The sequence below is a fragment of the Oryctolagus cuniculus genome, chromosome 17 (genome assembly GCF_051225735.1).
Source record: "Oryctolagus cuniculus isolate XC-2025 breed Fujian yellow rabbit chromosome 17, ASM5122573v1, whole genome shotgun sequence".
Taxonomy (NCBI): Eukaryota; Metazoa; Chordata; class Mammalia; order Lagomorpha; family Leporidae; genus Oryctolagus; species Oryctolagus cuniculus.
The window spans coordinates 36,522,179-36,541,083 of record NC_142883.1 but is presented as its reverse complement, the minus strand read 5'-3'; the positions used below and the strand labels follow the sequence as shown (position 1 = coordinate 36,541,083).

Genomic DNA, 18,905 nt, shown 5'->3' with positions numbered 1-18,905 from the left:
GTTCCATGCCTTTAAAATCTTCCTATATCCTGGAAATGATTAATGATATTATTTTTGTTGTTTTCTTCCTGTCTAGTGCTAGACACTTTTCCAGATGACTGTTAATCTTTGGCTGTCTGCATATTATTGTCAGTGTTAAAATGAAAAGAACATTGAAAGTTCTGTGTCTAGAGTTTTTCATGGTTTAATTTTTTAGTGTGTGGTACTTTGATTGCGCTGTTTGTTTGTTGGAGCCTTCCAACGGATAGCATATTTTAGTCTGTGCTTATGGACTTGTTAAATTCCCCCAAGAAGAAGCTCCTGTCCAGGGCATAAAGTTCTGTGGCTTGTGTTCTGGAAGAAGGATCATGGAGATGGGGCATGGCTGCTTTAGTATAAAGTATAAATGCTGTCATTTAATCCTCTCTCTGTCTCTGTTTTTCTTTTTGATGTGTTTTCTATCCCCTTCTACCCAGTGTACTTCTGTGTTACCATCTCTGGGGAATAGCCTTTCAGTCCTTTGTTGGCAACAGGCAGCATGAGTTACCTGAATGAAGGTCTTGGGAGCTAAGTTTTTTCAAAAGGCCTACAACAAATCCTGGCCTCTTTATTTTGGCTCCATCTTCTTTCACATCCAGTCCCAGTTGTACAGGTGTTATCAGTCAATGTGCCTTTTAAAGATTTCAGGGTGTAGTTTGAATCTCAGAGTTTTCTTGTCTTAAATTTTTATTTAAGACTACAAAGTCAATCATGAGTCATCTATTTCCTAAATTTGGTGGGATGGTTATATATTTTTAAAATCTGCTTATTTAAGAGTTTTCATAAGGCATAAAATGAAATGTATGTTGTCAGGCTGCTATTCACTTAGCTCCAAAGTTGGAACAACCACTTATTTTTCTGTTTTGATGTTTGCCTCTACATGTAACAACAAAGCAGAGACTTTGGTGTAAATTTGTATATTCACATTGTTTTGAAAACTAAAAAGTATAAAATTTTGGTTCAGTTAGATATTTCCTCTTACTTCCCTCTATCTTCCATATTTTCTATTGTCTCCCATTGAGAACTGTCAGTCCATGATTTTTGATGTGTTTTGTAGTGTGGAAATGTTGGTATATATAAAAATCATCCCTTTTTTTCCCCCTCTTCATTTGAAATATGGTGTACTATTATACATATTCCTTTTTCAACTTTGTATCTTCTGTCATTTATGGACTACTTAATTCTTTTTCAAATTTTTAAAATTTGTTTGCGAGAGAGAGTCAGAGAAAAAGTATACTCTCTTCTACTGAGTCATTCCCCAAGTGCCCCAGAACAGCCAGGGTTGGGCTGTTCTGAATGTAGGAGCCAGGAACCCATTTACTTGAATCATTGCTGCTGCCTCCCAAGGTCTGCATTAGCAGGAAGCTGGAATCATGAGCCAGAGGCAGGTATTGAATCCAGGCACTTTGATGGGTATCCTAACTGGCAGGTTAACCAGCTTTACTGCTAGGCTAAAATGCCTGCCCCATTTTGTTGTTGTTCTTTTTAAAATATACTTTCATTTATTTGAATATCAGAGATCTTCCATCTGCTGATTCACTCCACAAATGCCAACCACAGCCAGGGCTGTATGAGGCTGAAGACAGGAGATTAGAACTCAAACCAGGTTATCCACATGAATGACAGGGACCCAAGTACTTGAGCCATTACCTACTCAAGGTGTGCATTAGCAGGAAGCTGGAATTGGGAAGCAACTCCTTGGCTTGAACCTAGGGATTTTAACAGGAGATTTAGGCATCCCAAGAGGCACTTTTTAAAAAGATTTATTTATTTTTTACTTGAGAGTCAGAGTTACACAGGGAGAGGAGAGAGAGAGAGAGAGAGAGAGAGAGAGAGAGAGAGAGAGAGAGAGGGGTCTTCCATCTGATGGTTCACTCCCCAGTTGGCCGCAATGGCCGGAACTGCACCGATCCAGAGCCAGGAGCCAGGAGCCAGGAGCAGGGTGCAGGGGCCCAAGGACTCGGGCCATTTTCTACTGCTTTCCCAGGCCATAGCAGAGAGCTGGATTGGAAGTGGAGCAGCCGGGACTAGAACTGGTGCCCATATGGGAAGCTGGTGCTTCAGGCCAGGGTGTTAACCTGCTGAGCCACAGAAATTATTGTTAATGAAATAATAATTTCACAGGTTTATAATGTGAAACTATTACTATTGGATTAATGTAAGTTGGTTGTAAGTTTTCTGATATGTTCACTAATATTTTGTTAAACATGGGAGGTGATTTCATGTACATGGGTATAAGATTGAAGTTGGTGACATTTAAAAACTCATTTTTAAAAATGATTTTGAAAAGGCTAGTTTAACTTTTAATGGTTACAGGTTTATTTAGCTTTTCTTTCTGTTCAGTCAAGTGTATAAATTAAATCAATTTATGTTGACTTTTCATATTTTCAGTTACAAATATTTTGAAAGCGTGAAGATTACATTGTCTTTTCTTCTCATTTTCAGGTGCTCAAAAGTGTGATAGTTTTGCTGAAAAAAGACCCCTTCTTGGTGTTTGTAAGAGCACTGGATCATCCGGGTAAGGAAATTGAAACAATTGAATCTCCTGTTAGAGATTTGCGTTATATTCCAGAAGGGGAACCTTGATGTCTTAAAATTTTTGCATCTGTAAAACTAAATTCTCAGAAAATGGAAGTAAAACTTGTGACCTGATGATAAAACTTAGTATTTTTTTCCCTAACTTTAGTTTTTATATGTGGGGTGATAGCAGGACCCAAAAGAAAGCCAGTGGTAGGGGCCGGCGCCGCGGCTCACTAGGCTAATCCTCCGCCTAGCGGCGCCGGCACACCGGGTTCTAGTCCCGGTCGGGGCGCCAGATTCTGTCCCGGTTGCCCCCTTCCAGGCCAGCCCTCTGCTGTGGCCAGGGAGTGCAGTGGAGGATGGCCCAAGTGCTTGGGCCCTGAACCCCATGGGAGACCAGGAAAAGCACCTGGCTCCTGGCTCCCGCCATCGGATCAGCGCGGTATGCCGGCCGCAGCGCGCCGGCCGCGGCGGCCATTGGAGGGTGAACCAATGGCAAAGGAAGACCTTTCTCTCTGTCTCTCTCTCTCACTGTCCACTCTGCCTGTCAAAAAAAAAAAAAAAAAAAAAAAAAAAAAAGCCAGTGGTAGGTCAGAATATAATCTGGAAATAAAAGATTACAATTATTGAGGGCATCTTTTTCAGTTTGTGTTCCTCATATAGTTACTTTTGTGATCGATTATGCAGAGTGACTTTTTTTTTTAAAAGATTATTTATTTGAGAAGCAGAGTTAGAGAGAGAGAGAGAGAGAGAGAGAGAGAGAGAGAGAGAGAGAGGTCTTCATCTGCTGGTTCACTCCCCAAATGGCTGCAACGGCCAGAGCTGGGCTGATCCGAAGTGAGAAGCCAGGAGCTTCTTCCAGGTCTCCTACATGGGTGCAGGGGCCCAAGACTTGGGCCATCTTCTACTGCTTTCCCAGGCCACAGCAGAGAGCTGGATTGGAAGAGGAATAGCCAGGATGCATGCCAGCACTCATATGTGATTCCAGTGCCACAGGCAGAGGCTTAGCCTTCTGTGCCACAGTGCTCGCCCTGTGCAGTGACTTTTTCTAAACATAATTCTATTTAAAATTACATTCAGCTGCTAGTAAAGTTATAAGCTAGTAGCTACACAAATCATGTAATTAGAAGTGTATAGATAGTCTGAGCTAGTGTAATGGGTCTTTGATGTCATGAGAGAACCACTTTCTTTCTAGCTTTGTTATTCTTTATTTTGACTCTTTTTCCTAATAACTTGAAATAGGTACTGTCTTTTCACATACTACATCTCCTTAACTTGAATTCTTAGTTGCAGAGATTGCTGGAAAATGATTAAAATTTTAGTAGTGCAGAGTTTATGAGGCTGGCAGCTAGGCGTCTCTCAGATCCTTTCAGATCATACTGTGCATTTCAGAAACATGGGGCTTGGAAACTGGATGAATGTGAAAATGATACAACATCTTTAGGTCACAGTATATATTTTTTTAAAGATTTATTTATTTATTTGAAAGGCAGAGTTACAGAGAGGCAGAGGCAGAGGCAGAGAGAGAGAGAGACAGACAGACAGATCTTTCATCTCACTCTCCAGATGACCACAACTGCCAGAGCTGGGCTGATCCGAAGCCAGTAGCCAGGATCTAGGAACTTCTTCTGGCCTCTCACATGGGTGCAGGGGCCCAATCACTCGGGCCATCTTCCACTACTGTCTCAGGCCATAGCAGAGAGCTGGATCAGAAGAGGAGCAGCCGGGACTCGAACTGGCACCCATATGGGATGCTGGCACAGCAGGTGATGGCTTTGCCCACTATGCCACAGCGCTGGCCTCTGGAATGACAATTTTTTTAAAAAATATATTTACTTGAGGTAGAGAGAGAGTGAGCATAAGAGAGCTTCCATCTACTAGTTCACACTCCAAATGCTTACAGGGGTTGGAGGTGATAGAGACCAAGGCTGGGTGTTGGTAACTCAATGCAGGCCTCCCAAATGGGAGGTAGGATCCCAATTACTTGAGCTATTACTTCTGCCTTCCAGGGTCTGCATTAGTGACTCAGGAACTGAAAGAAGGTGTTGAACCAAGGTACTCTGATATAGGTTGTAGATATCTTTAACCCACTAGCCCAAATATCTGCCCTAGATAATGGAATCTTGCTTCTGAAAGTATAGTTTTATTTCATAGGATTGAAAGCAAATTTCCTCAAGTTTATTTTGGGGTAGAAATAGGTGTGGTGAAGGGACTGGTGCCTGCAACACTGGCATCCCATAGAGGTGCTAGTTTGAGTCCTGGCTGCTCCTCTTCCTGTCGTACTCCTTGCTAATGTGCCTAGGAAAGCATCAGAAGAAGGATCAAGTCCTTGGGCCCCTGCACCCACATGGGAGACCCAGAAGAATCTCCTGGCTCCTGGCTTAGGCCTGGCCCTACCCAGCCACTACAGCCATTTGGGGAGTGAACCAGAGGATAGAAAATCTTAATTCACTCTGTCTCTTTCCCTGTAATTTTTCCTTTCAAAGAAATAAAGTCAATCTTCAAAAACAAAAAGATTTAGAAAGATGAGGGAACCAATGTGTTAAGAAGGGAGCTGAATGTGAATGGGATTTATAGAGAAAAGGAGTAAGCCACTGTGATGCAGTGTTTGTTGACTTTGGTTTTTCAGGGGTGTGTTGGTGTATGAAAGCCTACAAAAGGGTGTGTTTTTAGATGAAATTCAGCTACCTGCGTATCATCTTGCTTTAGATTTTCCATTCTTCTTTTTTTTAAGATTTATTTTATTTATTTGAAAGAGTTAGAGAGAGAGAGAGAGAGATAGACAGAAAGAGAGGTCTTCCATCTGCTTGTTCACTTCCCAGATGGCCACAACAGCCGAGCTGCGCCAGTGGAGCAGCTCAGAAGTGGAGCAGCCAAGGGGCTGGTGATATGGAGCAGTGGGTTGAAGCACTAGCATCCCATATGGGTGCCGGCTTGAGTCCCGGCTGCCCCACTTCCTATTCAGCTTTCTGCTATGGCCTGGGAAAGCAGTAGAAGATGGCCAAACTCCTTGGGCCCCTGCAACTGTGTCGGAGACCTGGAGGAAGCTCCTGGCTCCTGGCTTTGGATCTGCGCAGCTCTGGCTGTTGCGGCCAATTGGGGAGTGAACCATCGGAGGGAAGACCCCTCTGTCTCTCTACTACTTCTCTCTCTGTGTAACTCTGACTTTCAAATAAATAAATAAATCTTTAAAAAAAAAAATAAAGAAGTGGAGCAGCCGGGACTCGAACTGGCAGCCATTTGGGTTGTCAGCACTACAGGCAGTGGCTTTACCCACTATGCCACAGTGCCAGCCCCAACGATAAATAATTTTTATATGCTTTTTTAAAAAAGATTTATTTGTTTATTTGAAAGACAGAATTACAGAGAGGGAGAGGGAGAAGGAGAGAGGAGTCTTTGATCTGCTGGTTCACTCCAAAGCCAGGAGCCAGGAGCTTCTTCCGGGTTTCCCACGCGGGTGCAGGGGCCCAAGGAATTGGGCCATCTTCTACTGCTATCCCAGGCCACAGCAGAAAGCTGGATCAGAAGAGGAGCAGTCAGGACTAGAACCAGTGCCCATATGGGATGCCGGCGCTTCAGGCCAGGACTTTAACTCACTGTGCCACTGCACTGGCCCCAGATTTTCCATTCCTAATCAGTTTTGTTTACTATGACTGAGGAGATTTGTTTTTATGGAATTTAATTATTGAAATACCACTTTGTCGTAGAATAAACTCCAAAGGAAGGGTAGGGTATTCTGTTTGGTTATGAGATCTTTTACTCAGGTAAGGTGTGTTAGAGTCCTCTGTAGAAATAGAACCAACAAGGGGTATGTGTGTGTGTGTGTGTGTGTGTGTGTGTGAATGTGTGTATGTGCATGCACACACACATGAATAGGTTGCTAAGTCCAAAATCTGTAGGGTAGGTTGGTAGGCTATAAGAAGAGATATTGTTCCAGGCTAAAGGCAGAATTCCCTCTTCCTCTCAAGTATGTCAGTCTTTTTTCTGTTAAAACTTTGAAGTAATTGAATGTGATCCACCCATTTTTTTTTTTTTAAGAAAGCTTTTATTTAATATATAAATTTCCCAGGTACAGCTTTAGGAATATAGTGGTTCTTCCCCCCCATACCTGCTCTCCCACCCCCACTCCTGTCCCACCTCCTGCCCCCTCTCCCACCTAATTCTTCATTAAGATTTGTTTTTACTTATCTTTATATACAGAAGACCAACTCTATACTAAGTAAAGATTTCAGCAGTTTGCATCCACACAGACACACAAAGTATAAAGTACTGTTTGAAGACAGAGCTGGATCAGAAGTGGAGCAGCTGGGTCTCGAACTGGCACCCATATAGGATGCCGGCACTGCACTTTACCCTCTGTGCCACAGCTCCGGCCCCCATCCGGCTTTGTTTTTGTTGTGTAAAATTGCTTTAGGTATTAGTGGTCTCCTGTACCTTCATATGAATTTCAGCATCATTTTTTCTAGATCTGAGAAGAATGGCTTTTATATTTTGATTGGTATCACATTGAATCTGTATATTGCTTTCAGTAATATGTACATTGTGATGATATTGATTCTTCCAACCCATGAACATGGAAGATTTTTCCATTTTTTGGTAACAGCTTCTATTTCTTTCTATATGTTTTGTAATTTTCATTGTAGAGATCTTGACATCCTTGGTTAAATTTATTCCAAGGTATTTGATTTTTTTTGTAGCTATTGTGAATGCGATTGATCTTAGAAGTTCTTTCTTTGCTGTGGCAATGTCTGTGTATACAAAGGCTGTTGATTTTTATGCATTGACTTTATATCCTGCTACTTTACCAAACCCTTCTATGAGTTCCATTAGTCTCTTAGTGGAATTTTTGGAATCCCTTATATATAGAATCATGTCATCTGCAAATAGGAATAGTTTGACTTCCTCATTCCCAATTTGTATCCCTTTGATTTCTTTTTCTTGCCTAATGGCTCTGGCTAAAACTTCCAGGGACATAGTGAATAACAGTAGTTAGAGTAGGCATGCCTGTTTGGTATGGTACCATATCTCAGCGGGAATGCTTTCAGCTTTTCCCCAGTCAGTATGATGCTGGCTGTAGGTTTGTCATAAATTGCCTTGATTATGTTGAGGGATGTTCCTTCTATACCCAGTTTGCTTAGTTTTCATCATAAAAGGGTGTTATTTTAAATGATTTTTCTGCATCTATTGAGATAATCGTATGGGTTTTGTTCTGTTTGTTAATGTGATGTATTACATTGATTGATTTGCAAATGTTGAACCATCCCTGCATACTGGAGATAAATCCCACTTAGTTTGGGTGGCTGATCTTGATGGATTCAATTGGCTAGAATTTTGTTGAGGATTTTTGTGTCTGTGTTCATCAGGGAAATTGGTCTGTAATTCATTTTCTCTTTTGCATCTTTTAGGTTTAGGAATTAAGGTGATGTTCACCCACATTTTTTAATGAGAATGTAGTTTACTTCATCTCAGTTGACCTAAATGTTAATCTTATCCTAAAACAAATATCTTGGTGTTTAGTGTTCTAGCTGATGCATGAAATTAATCATCATAGGTGTAGTGAAGATTATTTTGACAAAATAGCAAGTAGTTTGAAATAATTTGTTATAAATTTCCTTCCTCTCCTCCTGTTTTTGCTTCTTAAATTGATTTTGTAGCAGGGCAATGATATTGTTAGAAGATTTCTAATATGTCTGGATCATTTGCAAGATAGTTTTGAGAATGGTTATTGGTAAGTAATGAAAAGAAACATTTGATTTAAGTTTGTAAGTCATTTCATGGAGTGCAGAGCAGGGTAAATGTTTCTTGTTATTCCTGTATCAGAGCTCTCTTCTTGCCTGTGTGCTCTCCTTTTCTCTCTTGTTTTCTCCCTTTCTAATGCAAGAGACTGGCTGGAAATAAACATTCTGTTTTTGCTTATTTATTTGGTGACCTGATTACAATAAACTGAACTCTTGCTTGTTTTGTGTTTGCTGAAGTGCTTATCATCTTAACAAGGACATTTATATGTAGGATTGTTTCATATAAGTGTAGCATTACCATAGTGGGTGAATAATTTAATCTGTGCAAGTTAGTATCTGTGTATTTTATTTTTGTGTGTAAATGTTTGTAGTTGGTTAGCACATAGTGACGTAAACTTTAGGATCTACCATTGCGAAGAAAAAGCATTTTCTATATCTTCTTTTTTTGTGTTATTAGGAAATGTGTTCTTTTAAAATTTTTATTTTATTTTATTTGAATGACCAAACAGTTGTGACAAAGATATTCCATCTGCTGGTTCATTCCTCAACTGCCCAGAACAGAATGGGTTGTGTCAGGCTCAAGTCCGAGGCTAGGAAATCATTCTGGGTCTCCCACATGGGTAGCAAGGACATAGTTGAGGCATTACCTGCTGCCTCCTAGGTATGTTAGCAGGAAACTGGATTGAAAGTGGAGGTAGTCCCTCTGAGATGTGATCCAGGCATCCTGGGTGGTGGCCCAACCAGTTGTGCCTCAGTGCCTGCCCCAGTGAAGGGTTTCTTTCGAAATGGCTTCAGTCCCTCTGAGTTTCTGGTGAGATTCTAGTCTCTGGCTGCTTTTTTTCTTTCTTTCATTTACCCCAAAGCTCTGAAGGAACACATCCCATTTCTGATGTGTGTTCTTTCTGATGCTTTCCTCTGTCTAATAGCTCTGGTCCTGCATAAATTGTTATCTCCTTGCTTTTGATACCCTAGTAGCAACACCCTTGATGTCAGATCTGTTTTTAAAATTTCCCTATTGAGGATGAGGTGCCCTTCTTGTGAGAGTAGATCCTATGTGATTTCCTTTGTTCTGCTACTTACAAGACCATCAAATTCCTGCTTTATTCTCCAAGTAAATCCTGCTGAGTTCTACTGCCAGCTCTGGAACAAATAGCCAATTTTGAATATTCATAACACCCCAAGTAAATGTTATTTAAACATGGAGTTTTTTTCCCTCCTGGTTTTTGTGTAGTGTGATTTAGGGATGATTTTGTTTGCTTCCCTTGTTGATTTGTGTTTTTTGGAAGATACTCGCATTAGGTGGCCATATAGACATGCAGAAACACAGTTGTAAAAGTAGGCGAGTTGTGTTTTACTTATGTAAACCATGCTTGTCTTTCCCTCTTATTAAGGTATTATAGTGTTGCTTTATTTAGTAGTGACTATTACTGCTGTAATATGTACATTATCCCATTCTATAAGCATTCAACTAGTAAGCATATGGTTTATCTTGATCACACAGAGCAAGAGCTTAATAAAATAGATCATGTGGTGATGTCATCAGGTCATGGAGTCTCATGTTCAGTTTTGTGAGGTGTTATTTCAGAGAATCCTGGTGTCATAGTCCATTCCTACCACTATAAGTAATGCAAATGGGGTAATTAGTACATAATAAGTTTATTTCTTATGCTTCTGGAAGGTGGCAAGTCCCAGAATAAGGTGAAGGCAGGTTTGGTGTCTGATGAGGGCCTTGCAGATGGGTGGGAAAGTCCTATTATTTTCCCTTTACTCTCCTTTTTTAAAAAAAATATTTATTTATTTACTTGAAAGAGTTAAAGAGAGAGAGATATTTTCGATCCGCTGGTTCACTCCTCAATTGGCCACAGTGGCTGGAGCTGTGCTGATCTGAAGCCAGGAGCCAGGAATTCCTCTGGGTCTTCCCATACGGGTGGAGGGTCCCAAGGACTCTTCTACTGCTTTCCCAGGCCATAGCAGAGAGCTAGATCAAAAGTATAGCAGCTAGGACTTGAACTGGTGCCCATATGGGATACTGGTACAGCAGGTGGCAGCTTTACTTGCTATGCCACAGTGCCAGCCCCTCCTTTTAAAAAAAAAAAGATTTATTTTATTTATTTGAAAGAGTTACAGAGAGAGAGGGAGACACACACACACTCGCGCACGCACACACACACACACACACACACAGAGAGAGAGAGAGAGAGAGAGAGAGAGAATGAATGAATGAATGAATTTCCATCTACTGGGTCACACCCCAATTGGCTACAATGTCTGAGCCCAGCCAATGCTGAAGCCAGGAGCCAGGAGCTTCTTCCAGGTTTCCCATGTGGGTAGCAGGGGCCCAAGCACCTGGGCCATCCTCCACTGCTTTCCCAGGCGCATTAACAAGTAGCTGGATCAGAAGTGGTGAGGCCAAGACTCAAACCGCTCCCATAGGGCATGCTGTCATCTCAGGCTGCAGCTTTACCTGCTGCATAACAGCACTGGCCCCATCAAACTCTTTTATCAGGTTGCTAACACCGTTCTCAAGTCACTGCCAAACGCCTCATCTCTTGATACTGTCAACACTGGTGATTAAGTTTCAATGTAAGAATGTGGTGGGACACATTTAGACCATAGGAGTTGCTAAAGTAAAAAAAACTGGAAAAGTATTAATGAACATTTCTCTTCTATTTCTTACATTTGTGAGAACAGAAATTGGCTAGAAAATTATTAAACTTGGACCATCTCTGGAGTCATTTCACTCTAATATATGTTTTATGTGGCAGTATTGGAAAGAGGTATATTTTCCAAGAGCCAATTCTCATCTCTCCTGAGATAATAGTCTAGAAATTCTCACAGGAGTTCTAGAAATCTGACATAGTGAATGATAGAGGATAGTAGCCTGTAAAGTATGTTTGAATAAAGAAGCTTAAAAAGCAAATCTAGTGGCTGCTTTTGCAGAGTTTAAAAGGACTTCTACCTAGAGTGATATTTATGAATCTGCTATTGATTTTGTTTTCTACAATTTTCTTCATGTGTTGTTTTAACCTAAAGTTGGTACTCCTTAGTTTTTTTTTTAATTTATTTTATTTATTTGAAAGTCAGAGTTACACACAGAAGGAGACACAGAGAGAGAGAGGTCTTCTATCTGCTTGTTCACTTCCCAGTTGGCCACAATGGCCAGAGCTGCATCGATCTGAAGCCAGGAGCCAGGAGCTTCCTCCAAGTCTTCCCACGTGCGTGCAGGGGCCCAAGGACTTGGGCCATCTTCTGCTGCTTTCCCAGGCCATAGCAGAGAGCTGGGTGGAAAGTAAAGCAACCGCAACTCAAACCAGCATCCATATGGGATGCTGGCACTGTAGGCGGTGGCTTTACCCATTATGCCATAGTGCCAGCCCCGAAACTCCTTAGTTTTCATTGATACTCTTAAAACTATGGATGATTGTATAGTGTAATGGAAAGAATTATGACCTTTGAGAAATTATTAGCTGTATGAGCTAGTTTGATTGATAGCTCTTTGGCTTGTTGCCTTTATTTACAAATTTCTGCTGGATGTAATTAATATGCTTGGTTCTTTTTTTTAAATATTTTATTTGTTTATTTGAGAGGCAGAGAGAAAGATTTTCCATCTGCTGATTCACTCCCAAAATAGCCACAGTGACTGGAGCTGGGCCATCCAAAGCCAGGAGCCAGGAGCTTCTTCTGGGTTGCCTGTGCAGATGCAGGGGCCCAAGTACTTGGGCCATTTTTCCCTGCTTTCCTAGGCCGTAGCAGAGAGCTGGATTAGAAAAGGAGCAGCCAGGGCATGAACCAGCTCAATATGGGATGCTGGCACTGCAGGCAGAGGCTTCGCCTGCTACGCCACAGTGCCAGCCCCTGTGTTTGATTCTTAAGAGGGTTAAATGAGGTAGTGGTTTCAGATATTGACTATAGTCTGGTAGGTATTGGGTAAATCTCATATCACTTGAGTCAGAAAAATCTGAAGCATGGCTAGGGAACACTGTCTACCAGGAATTTGAATGTGTGTATATATATGTATATATATTTCTGTTCATATATATTATGCAAAAATACATATTTGTATTCGTAAATCTTTTTTGTGGTGGGAGCGTTGCCTCTTGGAGTAGTCTAGAAATTTGACTATGCCAGCATTACATGGGGTCGCCCTTTATTAATTTTTTTTGTAGCCTAATTCAGTACTGTATGTAGTTGTTTTTACCTTCCCTGGAAAACGGTTGTTAGCTTCTATTGTCTAAAGCAACCTTTATTCTTTATTGAGGTATTTATTTCAACTTGATAGATTTTGACATTTGTATATACCCATGAAGCCATCATTTTGATCAATATAATGAGCATATCCTTAACACACAACTCTTTTCTCATACCTCATTGTAATGCATCCTTCATGCTGCTGCCTAAGCAGAAGTATGTTCCTGTGCATAGGTTTCTTTGAATAGCAGTGAAGTCTTTACTATGCAATAAGCTTTTTTTAGGCAATGCTTTGCTATCACAGTTTAAAGTGACTTTAGTAAATTGTTAAAAATATGGGGATGGATGTTTGGTGTACTTGTTGGGGTGCTGTATCAAAGTGTCTGAGTTCAGATCCTGTCTCTGCTTGCAGTTTCAGCTTTCTGCTGATGTTTATTACGTGAGGCAGCAGACAGTCGCTCAAGTAGTTAGGTGTCTGCCAGCCACAGGGGAGACCAAGTTGAGTTACTGGCTCCTGGCTTGGGATGGGATGAGTTTGTGGATTGAACAAGTGGATGAGAAATCGCTCTGATTCTCTGTTTCTGACTCTTTGTCTTTCAAATAAATAAAAGAACATATAAGTAAATTTTAAAAAATACATAATGGGGCCAGCGTTTTGGTGTAGCATGTAAAGCCACCACCTGCAGTGCTGGCATCCCATATGCATGCTGATTTCAGCTCCACTTCCCATTCAGCTCCCTGCTATACTTGGGAAGACAGCAAAAGCTAGCCCAAGTTCTTGGTCCTCTGCCACCCATGTGGGAAACCCTGGTGAAGTTCCATCTCCCAGCTTCTCCTACCTTCTGGCTTCTGTTTTGTCCAACTCTAGCCATTGAGGCCATTTGGAGAGTGAACCAGCAGATGGAAGATCTCTCTGTCTTCTCCTCTCTGTAATTATTCCTTTCAAATAAATAATCATTTTTAAAAAATATATAAAGTAAGTATTGTGAGTTCAAAGTTGTTTTTTTGTCTGTCTACAACTTGTTAGTTCCTTTCAAAGTAAAGCCTTCTATATACACCAGTTCATTAAACTACTAAAGGGGTTGCAGTTTCTGTGTAATCATTTCAAAACAACAGGTTTTTTTTTCAGCCACCAAAAAGGATGCCGGCTTGACATATAAATAGAAAACAGATTGAAATTTTGGCTGATATTGCTATACTGGTTTAAATGTTGGTTCAGTCAACTTCAGGCTTAGATTACAAGATTTGTAAATTAAAGGAAAACCAAAAGAGAAAGAACATCTGTGTAGATTCTGACTTTGTGGAATTCCACACAGGCACGTTTCCTCTACTTCTGGTGGGACAGGGCATGTGTATGGTGAATAAACCTGATCACAGATCACTGTTGTGTTGTGATTATCTGAAAAGACAGGATTGAGAGAGGTAATTAAGCAGTTCATTATGGAGAACCATGACAACTTTCAAAGAGAGTATTTCAAGCATTTTGGGGTGGTGGGGAGGAGAGTTGGTCTGTTGATAAAACTGTATGGCTTTTCACCAAAATAAAGCCTTGCTAATTATCACTAACTGTATTGTTTGATGATTTTCTTGTATCAAAGTAGGATTTGAAAATAGGATTTGAAAAGGTAATTTACTTTAAGGTTGAAATTTGTTATGATCAAAGGCTATGGAGGCAGTTTATTCTGAAAGTACAGCACAACCTTAATAAAAGATAAAGATTTCTTACCTACTATTGAGATAATCATATATTATGTGTGTGATTTTAAAGTATTTGTTATAGATCTCATCTTGTGTAGGTAGGAATCTCAGAACTGTTTGAATGCAACTTTGCATTTTTTTTTCCCCTAAGAAGGGACTGTGTATTGTGTCAAGATACATTTTTGGGTACACATTATCTGTCAGCCTCCCTTAGAATAGTAATCTAAGCCATTATTTATTAACCGAGGGGAAGAAACGATAGATGATTCTCAGGACCAGGAGATACAGTAGTGTCTGGGGACATTTTTGGTGGTCATATGAGTGGGGAGTTCTACTGGTGTCTGGTGGGTAGAGCCAAGGATGCTACTCAGCATCCTGTAACACATAGGTAAGTCCTTGACACCAAAGAATTATCCATCTCATGATGTCAGTAGCATCAGGATGGACAAACCCTGATCAAGAAGACATAAAAAGTGTACTGGTAGAGCTGGTATTCTGGCATGCAGAGAGTAACAGTAAACAAGTAAAATACTTAGTATGGTGACAAGTGTCAAATTGTAGTGAAGGTGATTAGATAATGCTGATAGGACAATGACATTTCTCTGTTGGATATATGGACAGTTTGCTGTTTTGGGATTGTTGTGAATAGTGCTGATATGAACGTTTCTGTACTTTTTTTGGTGTTCATTTCTGTTGGTGGACATAATTAGGAGTGGACTTGTTGGGTGAGAAGTTATGCTTTTTTAGATATTTCCAAGCAGTTTTTATTATTCTTTGTTTATTGTTGGTATATGGAATTATAATTAGGACAACAGAATAAATGTACATCATTTATTATGTTGGTGTGTTCTGTGGTATTGCCTGAAGATACGGGATTTGAAATTAGGAATATGCTTTTATTCCAGGTGTAGCATTTAAAATACAAATTTTTAAAAAAATATATGATATAGACAGATGGAGAGAGAGGGAGAGGGAGAGAGATAAAGAGGAAAGAACTGCTCACGTCTGTTGGTTAATTTCTCAAATGCCTGCAGCTGCCATGTATAGGACAGGCTGAAGTTAAAGCCCACGATTTAAAGTCTCCCACATGGATGGCAAGGACCCAGTCATTTGAGCCAGTACTGCTGCCTCCCAGGGTCCACGTTAGCAGGAAGCTGGAGTTAGGAATCATAGACACAAATTGAACCCCGATACTCTGATGCAGGATGCAGGCCTTAACTACTAGGCCAAACACTCGCCTCTAAACCTTTGTTCCTTAATTTCTTCTCCTGGTATTGCAGTTCAAAATATGTTTCAGAAATATACATTCAGCTGTAATAGTATAAACATTATGTTATTGCACAAGTCTGTTTGGAAAATTTCCTGGAAGATGGCAGAAATTCTTGAAGGCATTCAAATTATAAGGGGGCAAAAGGACAGAAAGAAAGTGGTCATCAGCAACTTTGTAGGAAAGATCATGCAGTGTGAAATGGGAGAGGCAATGTTTTATTAGGCTGAACGTTCCCAAGTGTTAACGTTGTGTGCAGGATGGTGTAGTGGCCACACTTTGTAATGCTGTTAGCCAAAAGTTGGGATCCTGGGGACCAAATATTTAAAGAGAATTTGGAAAAATGTAGTAAATTCCTTTTGGATTTGTATTTCACTGAAAAACTTGAAAAAAATTAAAAACCATTTGAAATTTATGTTTATACACAGAGTATTATTTTAAAAATAAATGTCCTGGCTTCAAAAAGGCAGGCAGTTCTCACAACTAATGTAACATCCTAGAGGCAAGATTTAATGTTTGTGAAATTCTCTAACAAAAAGCCACTTGATTGAGTTAAGGTTTTTCTTTAGTTGAAGCTGATTTTATCCTTTGTTAGAAAACAGTTATTGTAAAAAGTGATTTTCTTGACTTTCATGTAATTTACTAAAATCCCATTTTTATTGTGAGATGACTGATGTATTAATTAGAGCCTCCTGATGGGGTGGGCCGATGCATTTGTGGAGATGGGGATGCAGAACGGATGGCATTTCGTAGTTGTTTTTTAGAGGCACTCAGATGTGTGCTATATTTTGGTTGGATCACATATTTAGATATAATAGTTCATATTTCTTTTTGGAAAAAATAAAGACTGTAATAAATTTGTATGTTGTAAAGTAATACCACTTCCTGTCATATTTTGAAATTTATTTTCTGATTAGCCTTTTTCACTTTCTTGAAGAATTTAAAGGCCACATTCTGAATGCTTTTGTTTGTTTTGTTTCTGCACCTTTCTCAAGCAAGGGAAAAAAATGAACCTTTATGGTATCAGAAAGCGCCGTGAAAACAGCTGCAGCACATACTTCTGTGAGTCGCTTGTCAAACGAAGCGGCAGTATTGGAAAAATGATAATAAACCCTCACGCTATTAAAGATAAAACTTCTGCGATTGGGGCCGTTTTGAATTATTAAACACTGTAAACGCCATAAAGTTAATTAGAAGAGGAACAAGCTCTACAAAGATAAATGTGTTTTCAATATGATTCTTAGGGAGGGTACAGTAGAAACCAGTGACTAGAGAGGAAATTTATTTCTGGCAGGACTCTAGACATGGAACTGTGGCTGAACTTTTTACCCTAATTACCTCCTGCTAATGCCTGCAGCGGTCTGGAATCAAAGTGGTGCTTCAGGCCCTGGAAATTCTCTGATGTGGCAAACGTTTGTTGTGTGAGGAGGGTTTCTTAAGAAAAAGCAGAATATTGTGACAGGATTTTAAAAAAATTTCTCAGTTACCACCCACCTCACTTGTTGCCTACAAAAATAGAGTAATTGTTTGCATCTGTGTGTGCTTTTTTTCCCCCTAAGAAATAACTGTTATAAATCAATATGACATAGATCCAGTGAACTGAGGCTTGCCTGAGGTAGGTTTTTTTTTTTTTTTTTTGGTGTTGGGGGGTGCCTTTTAAAAAAAGTTTCTCTTTTAATTTATAAATCAGGTTGAAAATATAAAGAAGTTCTTTTTAATAATTGAGAAAGAATCTACACACTCTTTAAAAGGAGAATTTGGATTTTAGAATGTACTTTTCAAAATGAATTTTAAAGACTTGTAGTGTCAAACTGATAAGTATTAAATTGATCCTGGAAGTAGAGATGGGAATTTCCAGTTTCTATTTTAGGTTCTTGTTCTGAACAAGACTGCAGTCTAAGAGACGTCTCCCTTTAATCTCTCTGAAACTCTACATCATTCCATTTTTTCTGTCTTAAACTTTCTGGCCCTTTGTTCACATTTTTTAGTTAAGTTCTCATTAAACCACCTGCTTTTCATCCTCTCCTTTTAAAAGCAGTTTTTCTTTTCTGTGTATGGGATAAGTACCTCTACTCTATCGTAAGAGAATCAAAATCCTATGTACTGTGTATGTGTACCTCCGGTTCCAGCCCTTTACTGATCATTGAGGAACATTAATAGCAAATGATAATAATTTCATTTGGATAAAAATTTATTTTGGCAGTATTTTATGTAAGTGTCCTATCCAGGTGTCTTTAATTTTTTTAAGGTAGAATGCATGTTTCATTGATTCTAAGCAATAAAGATAGTTTTTATTTCTTATAATGACATCTTAATTTCACTCAAAGTTGAGTCAGTAACTTGTACCTTGCTGTAGTTAAGCTCTGTTTGCAAATTGCTTCAATATAACCTTAGTATGTTACATTCTGTGTACTTATACTTTGACATTGCTTCATAAAATAGTAGTTTTATTTTTTAATTGTGACTGAGGTCTGTTTCTTTGGATTAAACCAAATTTAAGGATTATGTTACAAATTAGTTTTGTTTGGTGCATAGTAATCAAGGTAAGGTTATTGTATATTTTCACACCTTATGTACTTCTTAATACATATTTATGTGAATACAAATATATTATTATGACTATATGAATATAAGTAGTACATATTTCATAATTACATATAGGATATGTATTCCACAGCATTTTTTCTTTGTGATTTGACTCTCCTTGATTTTCCATCAGTTCTGCCTTTACATGGGAAGCCAAATTAGAAAAGATTTTACTTTGTTTATGGGCAAAAAAATCTTTTATAATAATAACAATGAATCTTGAAAATTATTTCTTTATCTAGCTTCAGGAATTTGGTGCAATTTATGTATACTTTGCTATAAAACATGTACATATTATGAGAAGTGTTTAATAAAGTCTCCTTTTCTAATTCTGATATTGCAGAAAAGAGAAATTATACAGATGTAACTTCACCACAATTATACAATGGGAAAACATTTATGTAAACTAAATTTAAATATCCTTTGCAATTTTCAAACATATCTATTGTGATATAGAATAATAAATTAGCTGTACATTGGCAACAGGGCAGATTAGAAGTGGTATTAGTTTAGAATGGGATGTTACATTGCCCTGTCAAGAAAAAGTTGAATGCTTAGGTGTTCTGTTACCATTTTAAATTTTTTATATGTCTTAAATCTAATTAGTAAAATAATTTAATATATTTTTAGGGTGTAATGTGACACCTAAGTATATGTCTATTGTGATATGACCAGATCAAGCTAATTAACATATTACTTCAAATACTTGTCAATTTTTGCCTTTTTAGCTGTTTTGAAAATTTCAGTAGTTTATTAATAAGTATATTGACCATGTAGTGAATAATAGGCCACCAGAACAAACATTTTAAGTATTGAAATTGGAAGTAATTGATGAACAATCATTTTTTACATTTTTTTCTAAAAATTTTCTTGTTCTGTTATAACTGGTT

General features: G+C 39.0%; 1 protein-coding gene across 17 annotated transcripts in view; it reads left to right on the top strand.

Annotated features, from left to right (window-relative positions):
• BCAS3 (BCAS3 microtubule associated cell migration factor) overlaps positions 1-18,905 on the top strand; it is a 611,182-nt gene that overhangs the window by 89,139 nt on the left and 503,138 nt on the right. For all 17 annotated transcript variants that reach the window (XM_070060998.2, XM_089317313.1, XM_070061000.2 and 14 more), the window contains one exon: positions 2,464-2,536. In XM_070060998.2, coding sequence (XP_069917099.1) covers positions 2,464-2,536 — 73 coding nt within the window. The remainder of the gene's footprint in view (positions 1-2,463; positions 2,537-18,905) is intronic.